This window comes from Sycon ciliatum, chromosome 6, assembly GCF_964019385.1.
Source record: "Sycon ciliatum chromosome 6, ocSycCili1.1, whole genome shotgun sequence".
NCBI classification, from domain to species: Eukaryota; Metazoa; Porifera; class Calcarea; order Leucosolenida; family Sycettidae; genus Sycon; species Sycon ciliatum.
Window position 1 is genome coordinate 1,271,558 of NC_088648.1, and position 22,126 is coordinate 1,293,683.

General features: G+C 47.5%; 1 protein-coding gene across 1 annotated transcript; it reads left to right on the top strand.

Moving 5' to 3' along the window:
- Positions 1-10,263: 10,263 nt before the first annotated feature.
- On the top strand, positions 10,264-10,770 carry LOC135819053 (atherin-like). The gene has a single exon (XM_065332202.1). It carries the CDS (start codon positions 10,264-10,266, stop codon positions 10,768-10,770), a length of 507 nt encoding a protein of 168 aa, XP_065188274.1.
- The last annotated feature ends 11,356 nt before the right edge of the window (positions 10,771-22,126 follow it).

Sequence of the window (22,126 nt, forward strand, 5' to 3'; positions counted from 1 at the left end):
AAGATGTGTACATAACGTGCACATAGTGGACCGTAGAAACATGTGAGAAAAACGAGCACACTCCGATTGTGCAGTGACGTATGTACAGTGTGTGTAGTCTGTGCACGTGTAATAATCGGAAATACGTAGCAGAAAAGTGAATATGTAATACAAAAGTAGTTTTGCATGATGTTGGATATCAGAAAGTCAATATTGTGGAGGTCTTATGAACTCATTGTTATGGCTTGTGTGTTTCTAATGTACACAGGGAAGGAACTTCCGGCTGAATTGCACAACCGGCAACATCTCAGAACACACTGTCGCGCCCAGTCTCTAGCACAGGATGTCATATTTTGTGCGTCCGCCGGTCGTGTGTGTCCAACCAAGCACATTTTTCTAGCTGTCACCGTCCGTCACCTGACACGATGTGAGAGGCTGGTTTCCTTGCTCAGCCGGTTCGGTCATTGCATCAACAACACGAAATTGATGGAGATCGAGACAAGTTTGGCTGAGACAACCTAGTATAGCAGTCACTGGCTCCTCTCTCCACAGTGAATGGCTACACTGCATTGCCTAGACGCATCCCAAAGCCTCTCATTGTGTATTAATATTATTTCTAATGCTCGGGTTTTCTCTTGTGACCCGCGACGCCAGGCATGAATGCTCCTTGCTATATACATGTATATCGCGGCCGTAACTTGTTAACAGAGTGTTACTGACACTCAGTGCCAACTGCTGCAATTGCAGCTCAAATGCAAACACTGTAGGTGTACGTGTTGCTGCGCATTGGTCTCTGCCTTGAGAATTCTTATCATTTTGGTATATATTTAATAACAGGCGTGGGCCATCGCGTGATTTCTTAGGTGCCGGTTTTAAACATTTGCTGTGTACTTTTTATAATCACCAAATGGCCATGACTGAGGACACTTATGATATCAAGAAAAGTGTACTAAGACACTTGCTTATCTGAGGTAGACAGGCTTGATTGTGTTATAACGAGATGATTATTTGATGGCAGTAAGGCGGTTTCCAATTGTACTTCGTGATTTGCCTATTTGTCATGCCACAGTGAGTGCTCGGGCATCATCACGGACTCATACTACCAAACTATAAAATCCTGGCACACATTATGGAACTTTGAATCTAGTAATGGAACTCTGCAATAGTATAAACTAATCACAGGAGTAACTTTCTACTGTACATACCTGATTGTGCTCTAGTGTGTAGCTAGCTTTGAACCAAAAATAGTATGATATTTCAGGAACCTGAAGAGGTCTATACAGTCCACATCATCCTATCATCAAACATTCAATGTATCTGCGTGCCTGGTGTACTTTACAGTCACATAGGCAACTCGGAAAGTCGACAATACGACGTAAATTCTGCCAGTCTTTGAATGAGTCAGCGCCGTTACCATGGTTACATGATCTAAATTGTACAGGAAATTGGACACGCAGTATTCCACTCACCGCTCCCTTATGCCCCAGCTCCGAGATGGCACCCTAGTGCGAAAACACTCCTAGAGACCCACTCTATCAGCTAGAATAGCGCTAGAAATGTTGGACTCAAATGTACACAGGACTTTTGAAAATTGAAAGTGCCCAAGCGACTAACAGGCAGAATCACTTAACGCATTCCACCGGAAGCAGCTCCGACGGCTCATTGGCATAGTTTACCCAGCCAGGATATAGAATACTGAGCTGTATGAGAGGTGCAACACGGAACCACTATCTGACATCGTGGACAGGAGAAGATGGAAGCTAACCGGCCATATTCTCCGCATGGACAGGGACGCGATCCATGGATCGCGCTGACGGGCTATTTTGCAGGAGATGCCAAGGCTGGGCGTGGACGTCCAAGGACATCCATTGCGACGCGCATCACAAGCGACTTACAGAGAAGGCACATCGACTTGAAGCGCAGCAATCAGCTGGAGAATGTGAGGGCCATCGCTCTGGACAAGTATACATGGAGAAATCTGGCGTCACAGGTCATCAGTGCACCGTATTAATAATTATCTTGATAATGGAATTTGATCATAGGAGTTGGGACAGAAGCGGAACGTATAATTGTACCCACATAATTTACGTATGCTGTGGTATTATTATTATTATAAGGCAAAATATTTATATCGCGACAAGGAAGATGGGCTAAAGTTAGTCTGGTCCAAAGTGACTTCAGCTCGCCCACCTAGTCCCGATTTTAACATTGTTGTTTGTTTTACTGTGAAGTTTTTTAGTATGAAGTAGCAAGCATGGGCATTGACATAAGCATGATTGTTTGAAAGGGCATACGTTCTTGGTTGGTCGAGTAAATCTAGTCTTGAGGTAAGGCCACCTAACTCTTGTATATAGTATCTAGTTACAGTGGTGGAGAGTTAATCTCAACTCGTTTCCATATGTGCTTTTTCTTTTCTATATCTCTTGTTTGTTACTCAATCTGCGGACAGAACTGTTTCGTTCTTTGTGGACTCGTCAGCGCAGCACAGAGGAAATGAGGCCGAACCTGATAGCAATGGAAATAAATATTTCCAATCAGGCCCGAACGTACCTTGCCAGAGTGCTCAAACTGACAAGTCAGTGAGCTCTGCATAACGCAAATAGCAAAGGCACTACCCCACGCAAGAGTGCTCAACTGCTACAAGAGCAGGAGCGAAATACTCAATCTGCGGACAGAACTGTTTCGTCCTTTGTGGAGTCGTCCGCGCAGCACAGAGGAAATGAGGCCGAACATAATAGCAATGGAAATAAAAATTTCCAATCAGGCCCGAAAGTACCTTGCCAGAGTGCTCAAACTGACAAGTCAGTGAGCTCTGCATAACGCAAACAGCAAAGGCACTACCCCACGCAAGAGTGCTCAACTGCTACAAGAGCAGGAGCGAAATACTCAATCTGCGGACAGAACTGTTTCGTCCTTTGTGGACTCGTCCGCGCAGCACAGAGGAAATGAGGCCGAACATAATAGCAATGGAAATAAAAATTTCCAATCAGGCCCGAAAGTACCTTGCCAGAGTGCTCAAACTGACAAGTCAGTGAGCTCTGCATAACGCAAACAGCAAAGGCACTACCCCACGCAAGAGTGCTCAACTGCTACAAGAGCAGGAGCGAAATACTCAATCTGCGGACAGAACTGTTTCGTCCTTTGTGGACTCGTCCGCGCAGCACAGAGGAAATGAGGCCGAACCTAATAGCAATGGAAATAAAAATTTCCAATCAGGCCCGAACGTACCTTGCCAGAGTGCTCAAACTGACAAGTCAGTGAGCTCTGCATAACGCAAACAGCAAAGGCACTACCCCACGCAAGAGTGCTCAACTGCTACAAGAGCAGGAGCGAAATACTCAATCTGCGGACAGAACTGTTTCGTCCTTTGTGGACTCGTCCGCGCAGCACAGAGGAAATGAGGCCGAACCTAATAGCAATGGAAATAAAAATTTCCAATCAGGCCCGAACGTACCTTGCCAGAGTGCTCAAACTGACAAGTCAGTGAGCTCTGCATAACGCAAACAGCAAAGGCACTACCCCACGCAAGAGTGCTCAACTGCTACAAGAGCTCTCTTGTTTTTTAGATATATTTTTCTTTACCAGTCCGTGTTTTCGCACGGCAGCGTTTGAGACTGAACTTCTTGAGCTTCCATACCTCCGATTTATACTTGCAAGTATAGCTTTCAGCCAAAGACCAACTCTACGAAGGATGAGAATGAAAAGATCAGTGAAACGCAATGGCTGCAAAGGCGGCGTGAAAGGTGACATGTGAATGTGCTAACGTTTTGCGCAAGGCGCGTGAGGTCCAGCAGTGCAGCGTGCAACAGTGCATGGAAGCAGGTGTAAACAGTAGCAGCCTAATTACCAAAATTCAAGCAGAGAAAGATGCTATAATATCACCTCATTCCCCCTCGGCTTGTGTGCGACTTTGGAGCACTAACACAAACAAATCCTGAAATTGATATTCGAAATAGCTGGGTAGCACACACGCAACAAGGTAAAAGCAGAAAGGCATGCCCAGTCAATCTATGCACGCGGCAGGAGGAACCATCTGTCCCACCAGAAGCTGGACCCAGTTACCGTCTGCACCATGTAGCTCCGTCCTCTTCAAGTGCATCTTGTTACCGTTCCTTCCATTATACAAGCGTTTTGAAGACCTGCACTGGATCAATGCCTACGTGCAGAGGGGGCAGAGGTTTGCCTAGCCGGGATGAGACCTGTTGGGGAGCGCTGCGGCTGTGGGCAGCGTACTGCTGCAGATTTGCAGGGAGAGAGGGAACTTCCGCCCTCGTTGGCCTTCCAAACAGCAGCTGGGCCAGGCTTGTCCTACTGCACTCGGCGTGCTACGCCATTCCAGGAATCCTTCCCTGAAGGCACTGATGTTATAGACGTCTCCTTTGCCGATTTTCATAAGCAATTGCTTCATGGCCTTGACCGCCGCCTCAGCCGCACCATTCCACTGAGAAATGAATCACTCTCTGCTTGAGGAATTTACTGTTTTTGTGGGTCATTCACATCTCAATAATTGAGTTGGATGGGGAAATGATATACTAATGAGATACTATTCAAGAACCACCACTAGTTATACAAACTTAATATAGCACTAGTTTCAAGCGCAGTAAACACCTGGCAAACTCAGAAATGCTAAGTAAGACTGTGTGGTTCATGGAAGCGCAGAACAATTACAGTGGCATGTTGGCAATTCCCTGCTTTGTAGCCTCCCAAAAGGTTAGGGGATAAGCCTGCGCCGTGGACAACAGTGCAAAGATGTGGGTCTAGCTATTTCGGTTATGTGATTATTGATTATTGTCTTGGTATCACTCTAACCAACATTGCAAACTTCACTCGGAATAACTTGCATGTCCTCAACGATTGCTTGTGAAATGCGAAAGACAAGGATGTGTGTGTGTGTGTGTATGGGGGGGGGGGGGGGAAGTTGTGGGTGATAAGTTACAAAGGCAGGAAAATTGTTAGCGCAAAAAGAAGGATGAGCTGAAATGACGTTGGTCGAATGTGCCTTCAGCTCAGCATTAACACAAGCATGATTGTGCGATATGGGAACTGTTTTCGGTTTGCGGAGTAAATTTAGCATTGCGGTCTAGCAATCTGGAACTCACATGTTTCGCTTTTTTGGACATTTGTTTTAATATCTATGTTGGTTTTCACACCTACGCCCGACGTGTTTAGTTTCTTGTGCTATACTAGCACGGATTGGTGTGAACCCTTGTGGTTCTCTAAATTGTCAGGATCGAACGACCACACGGTACGAGGACAACTATTTTCTATTCTTTAGACCCTTAATCTCCCCAAAAATTCTACGCCACTACCCAAAACTCTTGCGAACTTTTCAGCCTGGTGGAAATGTCTCGCCACGTTGTGTCTGCCCTGGTAGAGCAGTACATTCATCACCAGAACAGTTATCCAGTTTTACTCTTACCACTCATCTACATTTATTCCAATAGTATAAGAATACTTTAACGTCAGCTTTCAGTGTTGTAAATATCTGTGAGGAGATTTAGTTGTACAGTTACCCTGACTTCTATGTTATTTTTCGACTTTAGCACAACTTCTAGTATTTCTCAGTGCCTGCTGAGAGGACACAATCAACAATCAACACGTCCATTCTTTCTATCGCGTTAAACAATCCCTGCCAGCCAGCCTATTGGTGCTGTTTGTTGTCGACCACAATCTAACCAAACCAGAATCTGTACTCAGCAAGAACATCGCCGTGGGTCATCGTATGTTGCAAGCAGTACTGCTATCGGTGAATCCATAGACGGATAAATGGCGGAATCTACCGGCTCTCGATCGACCAAAGCTACTGCTTCTGCCGCGATGCACGGATATCACGTGTGTGAGTGGCGTGTGGACAACGATGATGGTAGTGTTTGTGATGAGCGCTGCACTACTGTTGAAGACCTTGCCGTTCACATCACGAAAGAACACCTGACGGCGAGAAAACGTCACAGCATGCAGCAGGAAACTAGCTATAAATGCCAATGGCAGAAGTGTGATCACAAGGAATACAAGAACAAAGAGTCACTTGTTATACACATCCGACAGCACACCGGTGAGCGCCCTTTGAAATGCGATATTAAAGGCTGCGAAATGGCATTTGCTCATCGCACGTCTCTCAGAGACCACAAAGTAACGCACACAGACACATATCTCAAATGTCCTAAGCCTGGTTGTTCCAAACAATATAAGCACGCGAGTGCAGTGAGGAGACACCTACAACGTCGTCATGCTAGCCATAACAATGCTGCAGTGGCCAATGTGGCAGATGATCATCATGACGATGAATCTGAAGGAAGTGACGAGGATATGGATAATACACCTTCTCCAACCAGTTCTCAGTGAATCCAGGATCCCCAACGAGAGAAAGTGAGGGTTCACCATTCTCCATATCTGATCAGTGAGAGCCTGAGGTGTGTTCTAACTCTCCATCATGAGGTAGTGAGAGTACATCGAAGACTGAGAACGAGTCTCTGGCACTTTCAACAGCTGTTACAGCAGAGACCTCACCAGTAGGAACACCTATCAAGGCCAAGGGACAAGCTTCAGAAGCAGATGATGCATTCGCGCAACCACTAGAGCAGCATATGCCAGCACCGTCATCACCACAGCAGCAGCAGCAGCCGCTTTCACGGACACCAAAATCCCAGCAATCCGCGCTTAACAAACGGCCTTACCCCGGCGACCAACATCATTAGACTGAGAAGCAGAAATATGATACAAAGCGATGTAAACTTTGTATCTGGCTTCACCACTGAGAAGTATTCCAAAACAAAACAGCTCACTCTTCTGTGCGTGATCGTCGACTCCCTGAAGGCTGATTGGCTGCAGCTTAGTCCCACCGTTCACAACCTGATCAATGCTCTGCCCTCCACTGAATACACACAGCTCGCACTCACAATAAATCCGCGTAATGAGACTTAAGTTGATAAGTGAAATTTTAAATAGCTGGTTAGTTGCTACTGTTCGCTAGCCCATACTAATAAACGACCTTCAGTTTGCCTCACCGATAGGCATTCGGATGAAAAGATCAAAATTTACACATACATTGTATGACTGTCTTGCTCGTCCTATTCCTGTCTTTTCTTAAAGTGTGTCTCAGATCTAGTTTTTAAAGATTTGTTTCTGTTTTTAAACAGGCTAGATACTTTCACTAGCGTAACACGTCAATGCGGAATTCGTTGTCATTATATTTATGGCGTCCGCTGAGTCTCCTGTAACCATGGTCACCTAACGGAATTTGGTAGCCTACATGTTTGCTGTGTCCCTCTTGTAGTCATAATCATGTTATGTCTTACGTTTGTTTGTCATGATCCTGAAGAGCTGTGTTCGTACAGACAACGTCTTCATATGTTTTGTGGGAAGCAAATTGTCGGTGGGACTAGAGTTCCGACTCATCCCAGTTCCACAAATTGACAGTAACTGGATTTCTAGGGGGTTAATTCGGCTGTTGCGTCATTAGGATGCGTGGCACGTTTTGCGGGCTTACTTTGTAGGGACGACTTTGTCAATATTTCCTGGAACTTGACCTGGACTGTTGTTGGGGAAATTAAAAGAATAATCACAAATTTTCTTCTAACAAACCGTCTACCTCTCCATACTGCACTCTTGATCCACATTCACAACACCACGTATGCGAAATGAAGTATGAATCGGCCTTTAGGCTGCGTTTACACGACAACGCACGGCCAGTTTTCCGTTTTCAGTCTCGCATTTCTTTGCTAGTTTTCGTACGTGTACATGACCAAAGCTGATCCGGGCCGGGGCGGTCTCCGTTTGTATCGTATTCGCACATCTACGCAGGAGCCAAGGATCCACCATAGCACGTCATGTGCCAAGTGTTATCGTGGAAGCACCAGTCACACTCAACGTATAGTTGAAATAAAATCACAACACAGCACTCCTCACATGATAAGCATTGTTAAAATATTTGTTTTGATTGTCAGATACATCGGATTCGCGTGTACGGGCAAAAACTAAAGAAATATTTCCAGCAGGACATTTCCGTTTCCAAATTCTTCCACTTTGGCCAGCGTTTTGGTTTCCTTCCGGTTTGGGTGTACAACTTTTACGTTTTCCTCCGCATACCGTGTGAATGAACCATCCATCCGAAAGAATGTTTTTGCGTTTTCACCCCCAGCGGTGTGATGTAAACGCGGCCTTACCACCGTTGCTACCTATCTAAATGGTCAGTGACAATCCTGCGGTGTGGAGAACCGTGCATTGTGATAATTATACTGATGGCCGTGGTACTAATGCGGTCAACATTTTTCGAACTGCAATTAGAAGTGCTTACATTATTCTTAAAGGTGGGGAGTAACATATGGAAGGACAGCAACGGAAGGGGGGGGGGGATAAATTTGTTAAAAGTACGGTGGCATAAATTTGATTTCACGACAAGGAGGATGAGCTGAAGTGACATTGGTCTAATTTGACTTCAGCTCGCCCTTCTTGTTATGATATTGACAGCGCTAGTTTCCATGCCATTGTACGAATTTAATGCTTTTTGAGCTTGAGGATATTGTGCTATACTACCACCGATGTAAATGAGGGTATATCATTGAGCTTCCACTCCAAGGATATGTGGATGTATCTACTGATCGTCTATGTCTAAGGTTGCGCTGTGGTCCTCCTCTTCTCTACATTGCAATCTTTCTATGTTCACAGTGCCACTTTTGGATGCATCGCTTATCTAGTGACGTTGATTACACGTGAGAAGGGAGGTCGCATCACAGCTTCCTCTATACTTTTTGTGTGAATGTTACAGATTGTTCTAAAGGGTGTGGAGATGCCCCCTTAGGCACTATATTTCTCACACAGTTCTACACCACTCTTTAAAACGGTCCCGACCTGTTCGTCATGGTGGCCATCTCTAACCAACTTACTGCAGTTTCAGTCGTGCACTATAATCACCTCCAGTTTCGACACTACATTCATACTAGTACCAGTTATTTACCTTTGTTGCAATATTATATAATATATGACTTCTCAGTTAGCTGGTATTGTGATACTTTTCTTTGAGGAGTAGCAGTTGTCCATTTCTACTGAATTGTACTTAAGCTTTCGACATTTTTGTAAAACCACTTGACGGTGTTGACGTTGCCCTGTGTCTCAGTGATTGCTCTGAGAAAACCATCAACACGTCCATTATCCCTATCGCTTAACCCAGTCCCTACCAGTCTATTGGTGCTGATTGCTATCGACCACAACCCAACCATGAGCTGTATTCTGCAAGACACCTCTCTCGTGCACCCATCGTTGGGAGCAGCACTACCTGCTTTCTTTTCGCTTAAAGAGAAATAGCTGATCCTACCGACTCTGACCCGACGAATGCCTCTGCTGCCGCCACGATGAAGGGACATGCCGACGATGGTGAAAACCATGATCGTGTAGTACCACAAGCAGCTGTAACGAACCATGTTTGTCAGGGGTGTGTGAGCAATGGTAAAGGAACTGTTTGCTATAAGGGCTTCGCAAGTGTGAAAGAGCTTGCAGCTCACACCGTTAATGAACACCTGCACAGCAGGGAGCAGCAAGCCAAGCCTGAAGGCCAATGGCTGGGGTGTGGAACCAAGACATTCGAAGAAAAAATTAATCTTATTATGCACTTACGACAGCACACAGGTGAACGCACTTTTAAATGCAAGCATCACGGCTGTGGTAGAGCGTTCCGTCGTGCCCGACAATTGAAGGTACATGAGGAAACGCACAAAGAGAGAAAATGTTTTGAATGTCCTAAGCTCGGCTGTTCAAAAAAATACCTTTCCAAGAGGTCACTCTGGAAACACGGTGTACGGCGTCATCCTAGCGATAGCAGTATTGAAGCGGCTAATGCGGCCGGAGATCATCATGACCTTGAAGCCGAAGACACTGGATAATCATATAACGTCTCCATTTAGTTCACTTGAAGTGAATCCAAGAACACCAACGGGGAAATGTGAGGGTTCACCATTCTCTGTATGTAACAAATAAGATTCTGATGAATAGGCTAGTAGAATTCTGTTATTTATAGTGGAGAAACCGAAACAGGCAGACGCCTAATAACAATGGACCCACTGTGTAGGGTGGTGGAGGAGGGGGGAGACATGGCTAATGGTAAATAGAGCAGTTCCAGCACAGCTACAGAACCATGGGCGTAAAGCGATAAGCAAGCAAGCTCACGATCGTTCATTAGGTACTGAGAGCGCATCGAACACAGAACAGCTATTTCCACTTGCAGTTACCGCATCCGTTACAGCAGGAATATTATCAGTAGCATACACTGTCAACGCTACAGAGCAAGCACGGATGAGAGGTGCTTTTGGAGCAGATGCTAAATACTCGCTAACACCACGGAATCATCACCGCCACCGGCATAGCTGCACCACAGCCTCCACAACATCAGTACCCGCCACCACAACTACCGCAGCCGCAGGTTCCAAGACTCCCATGACAGAAGTTGCTCCCAGCCCCGACACCACCAGGGCAGGACCAGCACCCAGGTCTGCCACCACAACCGCAGCAGCAGGACCATGGATTGGCACCACCTCAGCCGCAGCAGGATACTGGATGGCCGCCACCGCAGAAGCAGCACGCAGCAACACCACCACCGCAGAAGCAGCACGCAGCAACACCACCACCGCTGTACCGCAGCAGCATCACCCAACACAACCACCATGGCATCAGCAGCAATACCCAGGACCACCACCAACGCCGCCACCACCACAGAAGCAGCAGCACCAGCAGCACCTCAGCACCGGAGTAGGCGCACCGCAGCAGCTGCACCAAACACTTCCACCACCATGGGAGCCGTAGTGCCAATCGCCTCTACTACCACCGAAGCAGCAGTGGCCGGCACCACCAACCCTGCAGCCTATCCCCGTAGCAGCAAGTCCTTGGACCGAAACCATCCACTTTCGGAATGCTGATAGACAGCAGCTTAATCTGCCGAAGCTTTATTACCGCTCCAGCCACTAACACCAACATCGCAGCAATCTACGGCCAAGAAACAGCAACTCCCACAGTAACAGTTTTCCCCTGTTCTCTATAACTTTACACTCCCTCGCACCTCATGCGTCTAACGCTTGTCTATTAGCACCTTCATTGGCGCCATTGCCACATGTATACTATCACATTTTGCATATAACTGGTCGAGGCACGCTCAACCAGGTCTCTTACTTTTTAAGTTTGATTAAACCTGTTACACTGGTAGCAGAGGATGGTTACTACTCTGTCTGGCAGGTGTTCTGGTCGCTCTGCTTTACGCTCCTCGTACTCGTCGTTCGGCTGATAAAAGATATCAAGACCGCTCAGCGCGTTAGCCAAGGAAACCGAACGATACATCCGAACTCGGAACCGTGGGAGCCAACGAAAGCCTTACGAAAGAGCCGCGTGTGTTTGGAGGAGATTCCGCTACATTCAAAGAATGGACGTTTGCAATGGACATGGCCCTACGGTCGTTGGGACTCCCAAATGCGGCACAGAGGGTCGACTACGCGGCAGGATTTTTGACTGGAAACGCTCGTCTTTGTTGATAGCGGCATTGGAAGCTAACCAAGTGTTTTCTGACTGGCCTGCTCTGAAAGCGGCACTTGGCGATGTGTACGGACCACGGCACAACGAGGAAACATCGCGTATGGGACTAATTTCCGCAGCGCAGCACGGGTCGCCGGACGCATACATTGCTGCTTTCACTCGCCTCAGCCTGCAAGTGCCGGAAATCGACCACCACACCAGAGCGCTGCTGTTCGTCAGGGGTCTTATGCCGCACATCCAGCGACAGGTCATGCATGAGCATCCACGTACCCTGGAGCAAGCTGTCATGGCAGCAAACACCGTGGAGCAGTCGTCAGGGCCACCGGCGTCGGGGCCACCAGCCAGTAGAGAGTCGCGTTCCGTGCCCAGCTTCGTGGTCAGGGCCTCCGCAAGCAGACGGACCAAGAGCGTGTCCAACTGCGAGCAATGGGACTCTGCTTTGCTTGCAGGAAGCCAGGCCACCTCGCTAAAGACTGTAATGAGGGTGGACAGCGCTACCCACACGCTGGTCGCCAGTAAGAAAGGGGGTGCGCTTACTGGCGACGACCCAAGCACCCACGCCGGTACCAGTCGCTAACCGGTTCGGAGCTCTGGAGGTTGAAGACGTTGCTCTCCAGGAACCTACGGAGTCGGAGACACCCATAGCTGTAGGAAATTGTCCCGTTGCAGAATGGTGTCATGTCAGCAACGTCAGCGTCGGCAATGAACCTGAACACGACCTACTGCGCATACAGGGAAAGATCGGCGTGCAGTGATGCTGATAGATTCCGGTTCGACGCATGACTTCATTGCAGACGGTTTTGTTCAAAGCATCATCTTGACACGGATGCAAGCTCAGAAATACTGAGCGTAACATTGGCGGACGGCTCGACCAGCGAGGTCCCGCAGATTTCCACACGCACGCTAAAGGTGACAGTCGGGGGCATCAGTGAGGAACACCACTTTACTGTGTATCCCCTGACTCGCTACGACGCCATTCTTGGCAAGCCGTGGCTTACAAGGAACAACCCCAGCATCAACTTCCGTACGAACGAAGTTCAGTTGGACGGTGAGCCCTTTGTTGCCAAATTGCCTTCAGCTAACCCGCCGACAGCCGACCGGCCATCTGTGGAAAGCATGTTTATCAGTGGCCGACAAGCTCGTCATGCCCTGAGGAGTGGAGCCGAGGGGTTTCTTGCATGGGTCACTGCTGCAAACGAGGAGAATCGTTCCGGGCCACAACTCCAGGAATCAGAGCAACAGGACATCCAGAACCTGCTCAAGAGGTACCAGGATTTATTTCCAGACGAGCTGCCGAATGAGCTTCCACCGAAGAGACCAATCGACCATGAAATCCAGATAGAAGATGGAGCCAGACCACCGTCTCGACCCGCCTACCGCTTGCCGAAACCAGAGATGGACGAGCTCCAGTCACAGCTGTCAGAATTACTTGAGAAGGGATTCATTGAGCCAAGTAAGTCGCCATACGGTGCACCTGTGTTTTTTTGTGAAGAAGTCGGATGGTACTCTGAGAATGGTGTGCGATTGGCGAGAATTGAATAGAATTACGATCAAAAACAAAGCTTGTCTTCCCAATGTTGATGACATTCCGCGCAGGCCACTCAACGGAGGATGCCCTGGTACTTATGCTAAATCGTATTCTTATTGCACGGGACAAGCGTTTGTGTACTGGCATATGCCTTCTAAATATGTCAAAGGCATTCGACAAGGTTCGTCATGAACGGCTACTCCAGGACCTATTCGATATCGGCATAACAGGGACAGCCCTAAAGTGGTTTTCCGCCTATCTGTCGGGCCGTACTCAGCGTATCTGTATTGGACGGGATCAGAGTGCCATTTCTGCACCATCCTGTGGCGTGCCACAAGGTTCTGTTCTAGGACCGATCCTTTTCAGTATCTACACCCGCGAAGTTCCAACCATAGCTAACCAGTCTTCATCAGTTTAATTTGCCGACGACATCGCGCTGATCAGCAGCAGCACATCCCTGGACACGGTATCTGCTACGCTATCGGCCTTGGTTTCTGCACTTGCTGACTGGTTGCAGACCCGTGGTCTCATTTTGAATGCAGCCAAGAGCCACGTGATCCCTGTATACCCCAACCGGCAGCCTCAGCAGCCCCAGAATACGATCAATGAAAACTGTCATGAAACGCCGATTCCTGTCGTTACTGCGGCCAGGTATCTTGGAGTGCTCCTTGAATCGGATCTGTCATGGACGCCCCATGTTGATCGCTGCACCGCTCGATTGGCCCAGAGGATCGGAGCACTATGGAGGTTGCGTCGCTGCTTGACTCATCAGAGCCGAGTTCTCTACTTTCAAACGATCATCATGTCTGACCTGATGTACGGATCCAATGCGTTTTCCCCGCTTCTTACTGCCAACCAATTGGTTCAGCTACAAGTCATGCAGAATCGGGCGGCAAGGGCGGATTTCGGACTCTGGCATCACACCTCCGCGCGTACCATCCTGCGGCAATTGGACACCTACAGAGTATACGAGATATTCAGGCAGAAGTTCATCGTTCTGGTCTGGAGGTCTCGGAATGAGCACGCAAGTTCTGAACTGCAAGCCCTCCTAGTTCCTTCGTCAGCTGGCCCAACCAGGTTGCACTCCACCATGGGTCTGCGCCAACCGCCAGTTTCCAACAGGTTCGGCAAGGGTTGCCTCGCGTTCCGGGGCGCCCAGCTGTGGAACACCTTACCCAGCGATATACGTGCCATCTCCACGCTCCGCCAGTTCCGCGCAAGCATGATCCCGCACACCCTTAGTACCTAGAGTACCAAACGTCCTGTTTGATGATCAGCTGGCTTAGTTTTTCTCCACCTCTATCCCAATTACATCAGTCCCCAATTTCATTTATTACTGCTTTCTATCTGCATTCGCCACCTTTTCATTGGGCAGATCTGCCCGTTTGGTTTGCGAATTAAAATAAACACAACAACAACAACAACAACAACAACAACAACAACAACAACAACAACAACAACAACAACACTTATTCGACACGATCCAGGGCAGTACATATTTCTCAAAGTTGGACTTGCGGTCGGGTACAATCAAATCAGAATTCAAGACTTGGATGTTTCTAAGACGTCCATTAATACGCCGTTCGGCCACTTCCAATTTAGAGTCATGGGATTCGGGCTGACTAATGCCCCGGCCACCTTTCAGTCACTCATGAACCCTATTCTGCAACCGCATCTCCGAAAATTCGTTGTAGTATTCTTGGATGACATTCTAGTTTTCAGCAAGACCTGGGAAGATCATCTGCATCATCTTCAAACAGTTCTAGAAACACTTAGAAATATCGAGCTGTATTGCAAACAGTCTAAATGCGAATTCGGCGTGAGAGAAGTTATCTTTTTGGGGCATAAAATCAACGGCACATCAATTTCCCCTGATCCCAAGAAGACAAGTGCTGTGGAAACATGGCCAACTCCGTCGTCACTAACTGATGTGAGGAAGTTTCTTGGCTTTGCAAACTATTTCCGAAGGTTCATAGATCGACACTCGACCATCTCTCGTCCATTAGAAGAAATCACCGGAAAAAATTCAAGCTTTGAATGGAGCGCTGCTAGACAGAAGGCATTCGAGTCTTTAAACTCAGCATTACTCGAGGCGCCAGTGTTGCAACTGGCCGATGTAGCGAAAAGCTTCACGGTAGAAACTGACGCAAGTGACTTTGCCGTGGCAGGTGTGCTGCTGCAGCAGGGAGAAGATTTGCATTCCGTAGCCTATTGTAGTCGGAATCTGTCAGCTGCAGAACGCAACTATACTGCGACCGAGAGGGAAACGTTGGCTGTGGTATTTGCATTAAAGTGCTGGAGAATCTATCTATTCCGCCACTTTGACCTGATGACTGATAATATGGGTGTTGTCTATTTACGAACCAAACCGACTCTCACCAAGCGTGAGGCAAGATGGGTAGAGTTTTTAGCTGACTATGACTTTACGGTCTTTCACAAACCAGGAAAGAAAAACATTGCCGACCCGCTTTCACGCCGTCCAGATCTGTTCAGTGATTCTGAAATAGGCGGGTAATCCTATCCTCCTAACATTCAGTTGAATGCCATAGAGCATACCCTAGAGATTAATCCGGACTTAGCGCAGTTAATTGTCAGGTGCGACAAGGATCTTGCTCCCATTATCAGGAGACTGAACAATTCAAGCCATGACAATCGGCACGACCGTTACCTTCTAAATGAAACACCCGGTTATCTTTATCTCAGATCTTCACCACAGAACCGGTTATGCATTCCAAAGAGTAGCAAACTCCGACTCGCCCTGCTTCAAGAATACCATGACTGTGTGACTGCGGGGCATCCCGGTCGAGATCGCACCTATTTCAGACTCGCTAGATATTTCTATTGGCCCAGAATGGGACTGGATGTAAAGGCGTTTGTCAAGTCATGTGACGCCAACGAGTTAAAGGCGGCCAGCTAAAAACTGGTCTCTTGCAGAATTTACCAGTGCCCAGTCAGCCGTGGGCGGATATCTCGATGGATTTTATCATGGGTTTGCCTAGGACCGGTACAGGTCATGATGCTATACATGTATTTGTAGACCGCTCGACAAAGTGTGTACATTTAGCACCTACTTCCTCTACTATTGACGTTAAAGGAAGTGCTGATCTGTATACTCAACATGTATTTCGACTTCATGGTTTGAGTTCTAGTATTGTATGTGATCGTGATCCAAGATTTACTGCAGCATTTTTTCAGGAATTGTTTGATCGCTTAGGAACGAAACTAGCATTTAGTACTGCCAATCACTCTCAGACAGATGGCCTAACTGAACGAGTAAACAGAATAGTAGAGGATGTGCTGAGGGCTTTTGTAAATCATAAGCAAGATAACTGGGATATGCTCCTACCTCTCTGTGAGTTTTCTATCAACAGCGCTACATAATCATCTACAGGAAACACACCGGTCTTCTTAAAATACGGTCTAAATCCCAGAGCGCCACCCGACTTCCTCAACCCTATTCAGAGATGCAGAGATTCAGCTGATTGGTTGCAATCAAGATAAGACGCGGTCAAGATCTCACAAGATGCGCTAGTGGCAGCTCAAGCTCGTCAGGCCTTCTATGCCGATCGGACCAGGGTCAAGGGAAAGCTGAAGGTGGGAGATTTGGTAATGGTCTACCGGGATTTCCTTCTGACTCCTGAAGCTCGGGACCGACCATCCCATAAATTACGCCCCAAGTGGTTTGACCCCTTTCCTATAACCCATGTGGTCGGCCCGAATGCCTACAAGCTCAAGTTTCCTCATACCAGCCGCTGTCACCCGGTATTTAATGTGTCGGCACCCCGTGCCTACGAGAAGAACGCTATTCCTAATAGGAGACAGCCTCCGCCTCCGCCTATCACGGACCTTGATGGTCATGCCCGCTTTGTGGTGGAGAACATTCTCAGTCACCGCCGCCGGCAGAATCAGCTTCAGTACCTAGTCAAGTGGCAAGGCTACTCTGATGCCACTTGGGAGCCTGAACATTATTTGTTGGATGAATTTGGTAATGACATTGTTCCACTTCAGAAGTACAAAACCTTGGCCTCTGCCCGCTGAGTTTAGCAGTTGAACTTCTAGTTTTCACCTTACACATTTGTTGACCTTATTACACTTTTATTTGCATGGAGTTTCAGTCGTTTTATTGTGTTACTTCAGTGCGAAGCCTTTTTTCGTCTCGCACGTGTTTGCGCTTATTTTACTCTTATCCACTTGAGCATTTGGGTTATAAGCTCCTTCCTCTCCATAGGATGGGGATGATGAAACAGTTTTCCCCTGTTTTCTAAAATTTACACTCCCTTGCACCTCATGCGTCTTACGCCTGTCTATTAGCACCTTCATTGGCGCCATTGCCACATGTATACTATCACATTTTGCATATAACTGGTCGAGGCACGCTCAACCAGGCCTCTTACTTTTCAAGTTTGATTAAACCTGTTACACCCACAATGCAATTACTTTTTGACTCAGTAGCAAAAATAGCTTACACAGGGGTGTAAGGTTTTCATCTTGCTTCAAAACTAAGAAGGATTCATAGCACCATAATTTTCTACGCGTGATCATTCATATCCTGAATGCTGGTAGACAGCAGCCTAGTCGCCGCCGCGTTCACAGACCAATCAATGCTCTGCCCTCACCTGGATACGTACAATTAGCACTCACACGAAATCAGTGTGTTTAGACAGATAGAGTAGCTAGCTAGTTGCTACTGCTTGCTAGGCCACAATGAATAAGTTCTTCAGGACATCGGGTCGTCAAGGTATTCTAATAAACCAAACAAATTTAAAACCTACTTGTCCTTGTACACCTTTGCTACTCTAATTATATTTTCCTCATGTGTCTCGCAATGCCTACTTCGAAGTAATATAAGTTTTTAGATTAGTTTTTCTGTTTGTCATGCTAGATCATATCAGTAGCATACGACCCCTGTAAAGGCCTTTTGGCCATATTTGTCGTCGACTCAGTCTCCCCTGCTGCAGGGATTCTTCACGTTTGATGTTGTGTCTTGTAGGCACAATCCTGTTCCTGCTTTTGTTCGTTTGTTTGTAGTAATGTGATAACGTTACTGGTGAACCTGGTACCACTGTGGTCAACATTAATTATCGATCTGCACTCAGGAGTCCCTAATATTTTACAGATTTCTAGCCAAAGGGGTTAATTATTATTCTTACTATTATCTAGGCAAAATTTTTGTGGTGTTGGGCTGACTGCTCAGCGTTCTTTTTTTCTCTCTCTCTCTCTTTCTCTCATTCTCTCCTATCTCTCTTCTTCATCCTTCTACTCTACCTATCTCTGTCAACGCTTATCCTTGTGAGAAATGCCATCCTGTAGCATGCTGGCTCGTAGTTCACCGACCCTCGCTAAAGCGAGAATTGCAACGCTGAATGTACGCGGCCTAACTTCAAATGTCAAGAAACAGCAGCTAGCGAAAGACCTATTGTCCTACAGAGTGGATGTCTGCTGCCTCCAGGAGCTAAAAATTGCTGAGCCGTTTGACAGGTCTATCGACGACGGATACAGGCTTGTGGGCTTTGGACAGGACGCGGGTCACTACGGGGGAATTGGTTTCGCCGGGTCGAAATATTTCAACGAATTCCTGAGAAAACATTGAAAGCTGTCGAACCGAGTCGGCTACGCTGACTTCTCGCTGCCCGCAAAGAGCTCCTCAGAGACCTCTGTCGATGTGAGATTCGTTGTGGCGTATGGACCCACAGCCCCGTCGGCAGACAAGGACCCATCGCTGAGAGAAGATTTCTACGACTGCCTCTCTAAAGCATGGAATACTCCTAACCGCCGAACTCTGGTGTTTGGTTTGGGCGATTTTAACAGCAAAGTCGGCACCAGCAAGACGCCTTGCATTGGTCTATACAGTAGAGGAGTGCGGAATAACAACGGCCAGGCGCTACTTCAGTGGGCAAATTCGTGGGAAATTGTCCTTGCCAACACCCTTTTCCGTTATTCCATGCGCTACAGGACAATGTGGACTGGCTCAGTCACAAACAGAGATGCTGGTGTAATCAGCAGAGTATACAATATGATTGATTTTATCGCAGTCCCGTTATGATGAATACAGTCTTATTCTTACTCTTAGATCCATGCTGCTGAAGGTGACAATTACTCCTCTGGTTAGAACAATAGCTTGGCGACATATCACGTGCATACAGTGTTAGGTCTAGCCATGAATGATACCCAATAGCATAAATCGTCACTGTGCACTGTTGCCGACTGGCCCTTTGCATTTCCCGCTGTCATGCTTGCGGTCCGTTGTTTCATACATAGCTAGCTAGCTGGCTTTCCAAGCTGCGTCGCGTTATCATGGTTATGTTCTGCTGTGCGTGCAGTCTGCGCTGCGTACCGTGCGGGTACGATTTAGTTCCGGTTTAGGTCAAGTGAAGTACTACTAGTAGTTCCGAGATCATTGCTTTTGTCAGTTCTCTTTTTTCCTTGTAGTGACAAATGTAAGCTAAATAAAACGTCTTGGTTGTGTGGCCGCTTGGGTTGGGTCACAGGAGCTTTGCCATCATTCCACTACAACCGGCTCGCTGCAAGCCCCTTATCAAACGTGCCCGCTCGTATGCAGGGACACTGACATCAAGCGACCATAAAATTGTCATCGCCGACATGGATTTCCTACGATTGTTCAAAGCTTATCGCTCAAACCCAAAAACAAAGAGGTCCGTTCTTTCATTGGCTGTACGGAGGCTTTCACCGGACGCCACGGTGAGGCAAGACTACAAAGCAAAACTCAAAGAAAGCGTTTCCATCAGCCATACCAACCCTTGCTCAGAAGAAACTCATAAAAATGCTCCATGTCACAAATGGTCCAGCGCAGTAAATGGCACCCTGAAGCGGCAGAGAGCAGTGTTGGCGATATGCACAGATCCACATCCGGGAAGTTAACTCTGCCCAACCAGGAAGTGGCACGCCTATCGGGGCAGCAGCGGGAGGTTCGGCTTCTTCCAGAGTCGGGTCACCACTCCTTGGCAGAGCTAAAGAGGCAGCGGAACGAGATACAGCACAAGATCCGTTCTATTCAGCGGGCCGATGCCAATGAACGCCTCGACAGACTGGCAGAGAAGGTGGAGCAAGCACCTGACTCAGCACAGATGTTCCTTGCTGCTTCGGCCATGAAAAGTGGATCTCAGCCATCCAGTATCATGGTCAGCTCTGCTGAAGGCCACATTTTGGCTTCAGATAAGCAAAATGCAGAGCGTGTCACGGAGCACTTCAAGGATCTGTTCTGTAGAGATCAATCAGCTGCTATCCAGAAGCCAGTCTCTCACCGGCTAAGTGTGGGAGCGTCTCAAGCAGAGGTGGAAACAGAGATGAAACGACTCAAAAACGGAAAGGCTTAGCAGAGGGTGCCGACATGTCATCGTTCATCGGACTTGGCACACTGATTCCTTTACAAAAACCAAAAAACCCTAGAGGACCCGTGACTAGCCTGCGTCCCATTGTCCTCCTGAACACCATCCGAAAAGTTTTCTCCCTTGTAGTGCTCTGCCGAATCGCACAGGACGTTGCTCATTATGTCGGTCTAACTCAATCTGGCTTCAGACAAGGCCGAAGTACAACAGATGTGGTATGGACACAGCGCTGGATTGCGGCGAAGGCGACTCGATACAACTGGGAATGCCACATGCTGTATAATGCCCTGGTTCTGCCCGTTCTTTTGTATAACTGGGGCGCATGGGGGCTCACAGCGGCACAGGCAGAATCACTTAACGCATTCCACCGGAAGCAGCTCCGACGGCTCATTGGCATAGTTTACCCAGCCAGGATATAGAATACTGAGCTGTATGAGAGGTACAACACGGAACCACTATCTGACATCGTGGACAGGAGAAGATGGCAGCTAACCGGCCATATTCTCCCCATGGACAGGGACGCGATCCATGGATCGCGCTGACGGGCTATTTTGCAGGAGATGCCAAGGCTGGGCGTGGACGTCCAAGGACATCCATTGCGACGCGCATCACAAGCGACTTACAGAGAAGGCACATCGACTTAAAGCGCAGCAATCAGCTGGAGAATGTGAGGGCCATCGCTCTGGACAAGCCTACATGGAGAAATCTGGCCTACAATCCATGATTTGGCGTCACAGGTCATCAGTGCACCGTATTAATAATTATCTTGCTAATGGAATTTGATCATAGGAGATGGGACAGAAGCGGAACGTATAATTGTACGCACATAATTTACGTATGCTGTGGTATTATTATTATTATAAGGCAAAATATTTATATCGCGACAAGGAAGATGGGCTAAAGCTAGTCTGGTCCAAAGTGACTTCAGCTCGCCCACCTAGTCCCGATTTTAACATTGTTGTTTGTTTGACTGTGAAGTTTTTTAGTATGAAGTAGCAAGCATGGGCATTTACATAAGCATGATTGTTTGAAAGGGCATACGTTCTTGGTTGGTCGAGTAAATCTAGTCTTGAGGTAAGGCAACCTAACTCTTGTATATAGTATCTAGTTACAGTGGTGGAGGGTTACTCTCAACTCATTTCCATATGTCCGTTTTCTTTTCTATATCTCTTGTTTGTTAATTTTTTTTGTTCACCAGTCCGTGTTTTCGCACGGCAGCCTTCGAGCCTGAACGTCTTGAGCTATATTACCTTCGATTTATATAGCTTTAAGCTGAAGATCAACTCTACGAATGATGAGAATGAAAAGATCAGTGAAACGCAATGGCTGCAAAGGCGGCGTGAAAGGTGACATGTGAGTGTGCTAACGTTTTGCGCAAGGCGCGTGAGGTCCAGCAGTGCAGCGTGCAACAGTGCATGGAAGCAGGTGGAAACAGTAGGAGCCAAATTGCCAAGTCGCATGCAGAGAAAGGTACTATAATATCACCACATTCCCCCTCGGCTTGTGCGCGACTTTGGAGCACTAACACAAAAATCCTGAAATTGATATTCGAAATAGCTGCGTAGAGCACACGCAACAAGGAAAATACAGAAAAGCATGCCCAGTGAATCTATGCACGCGGCCGGAGGAACCATTTGCCCCGCTAGAAGCTGGACCCAGTTACCGTCTGCACCGTGTAGCTCCGTCCTCTTCAAGTGCATCTTGTGACCGTTCCTTCCATTATTCAAGCGTTTTGAAGACTGGCTTTGGATCAATACCTTAT

Coding starts and splice junctions, on each gene's coding strand:
- LOC135819053 (XM_065332202.1), top strand. CDS start 10,264: ATGAGAGGTGCTTTTGGAGCAGATGCTAAATACTCGCTAACACCACGG.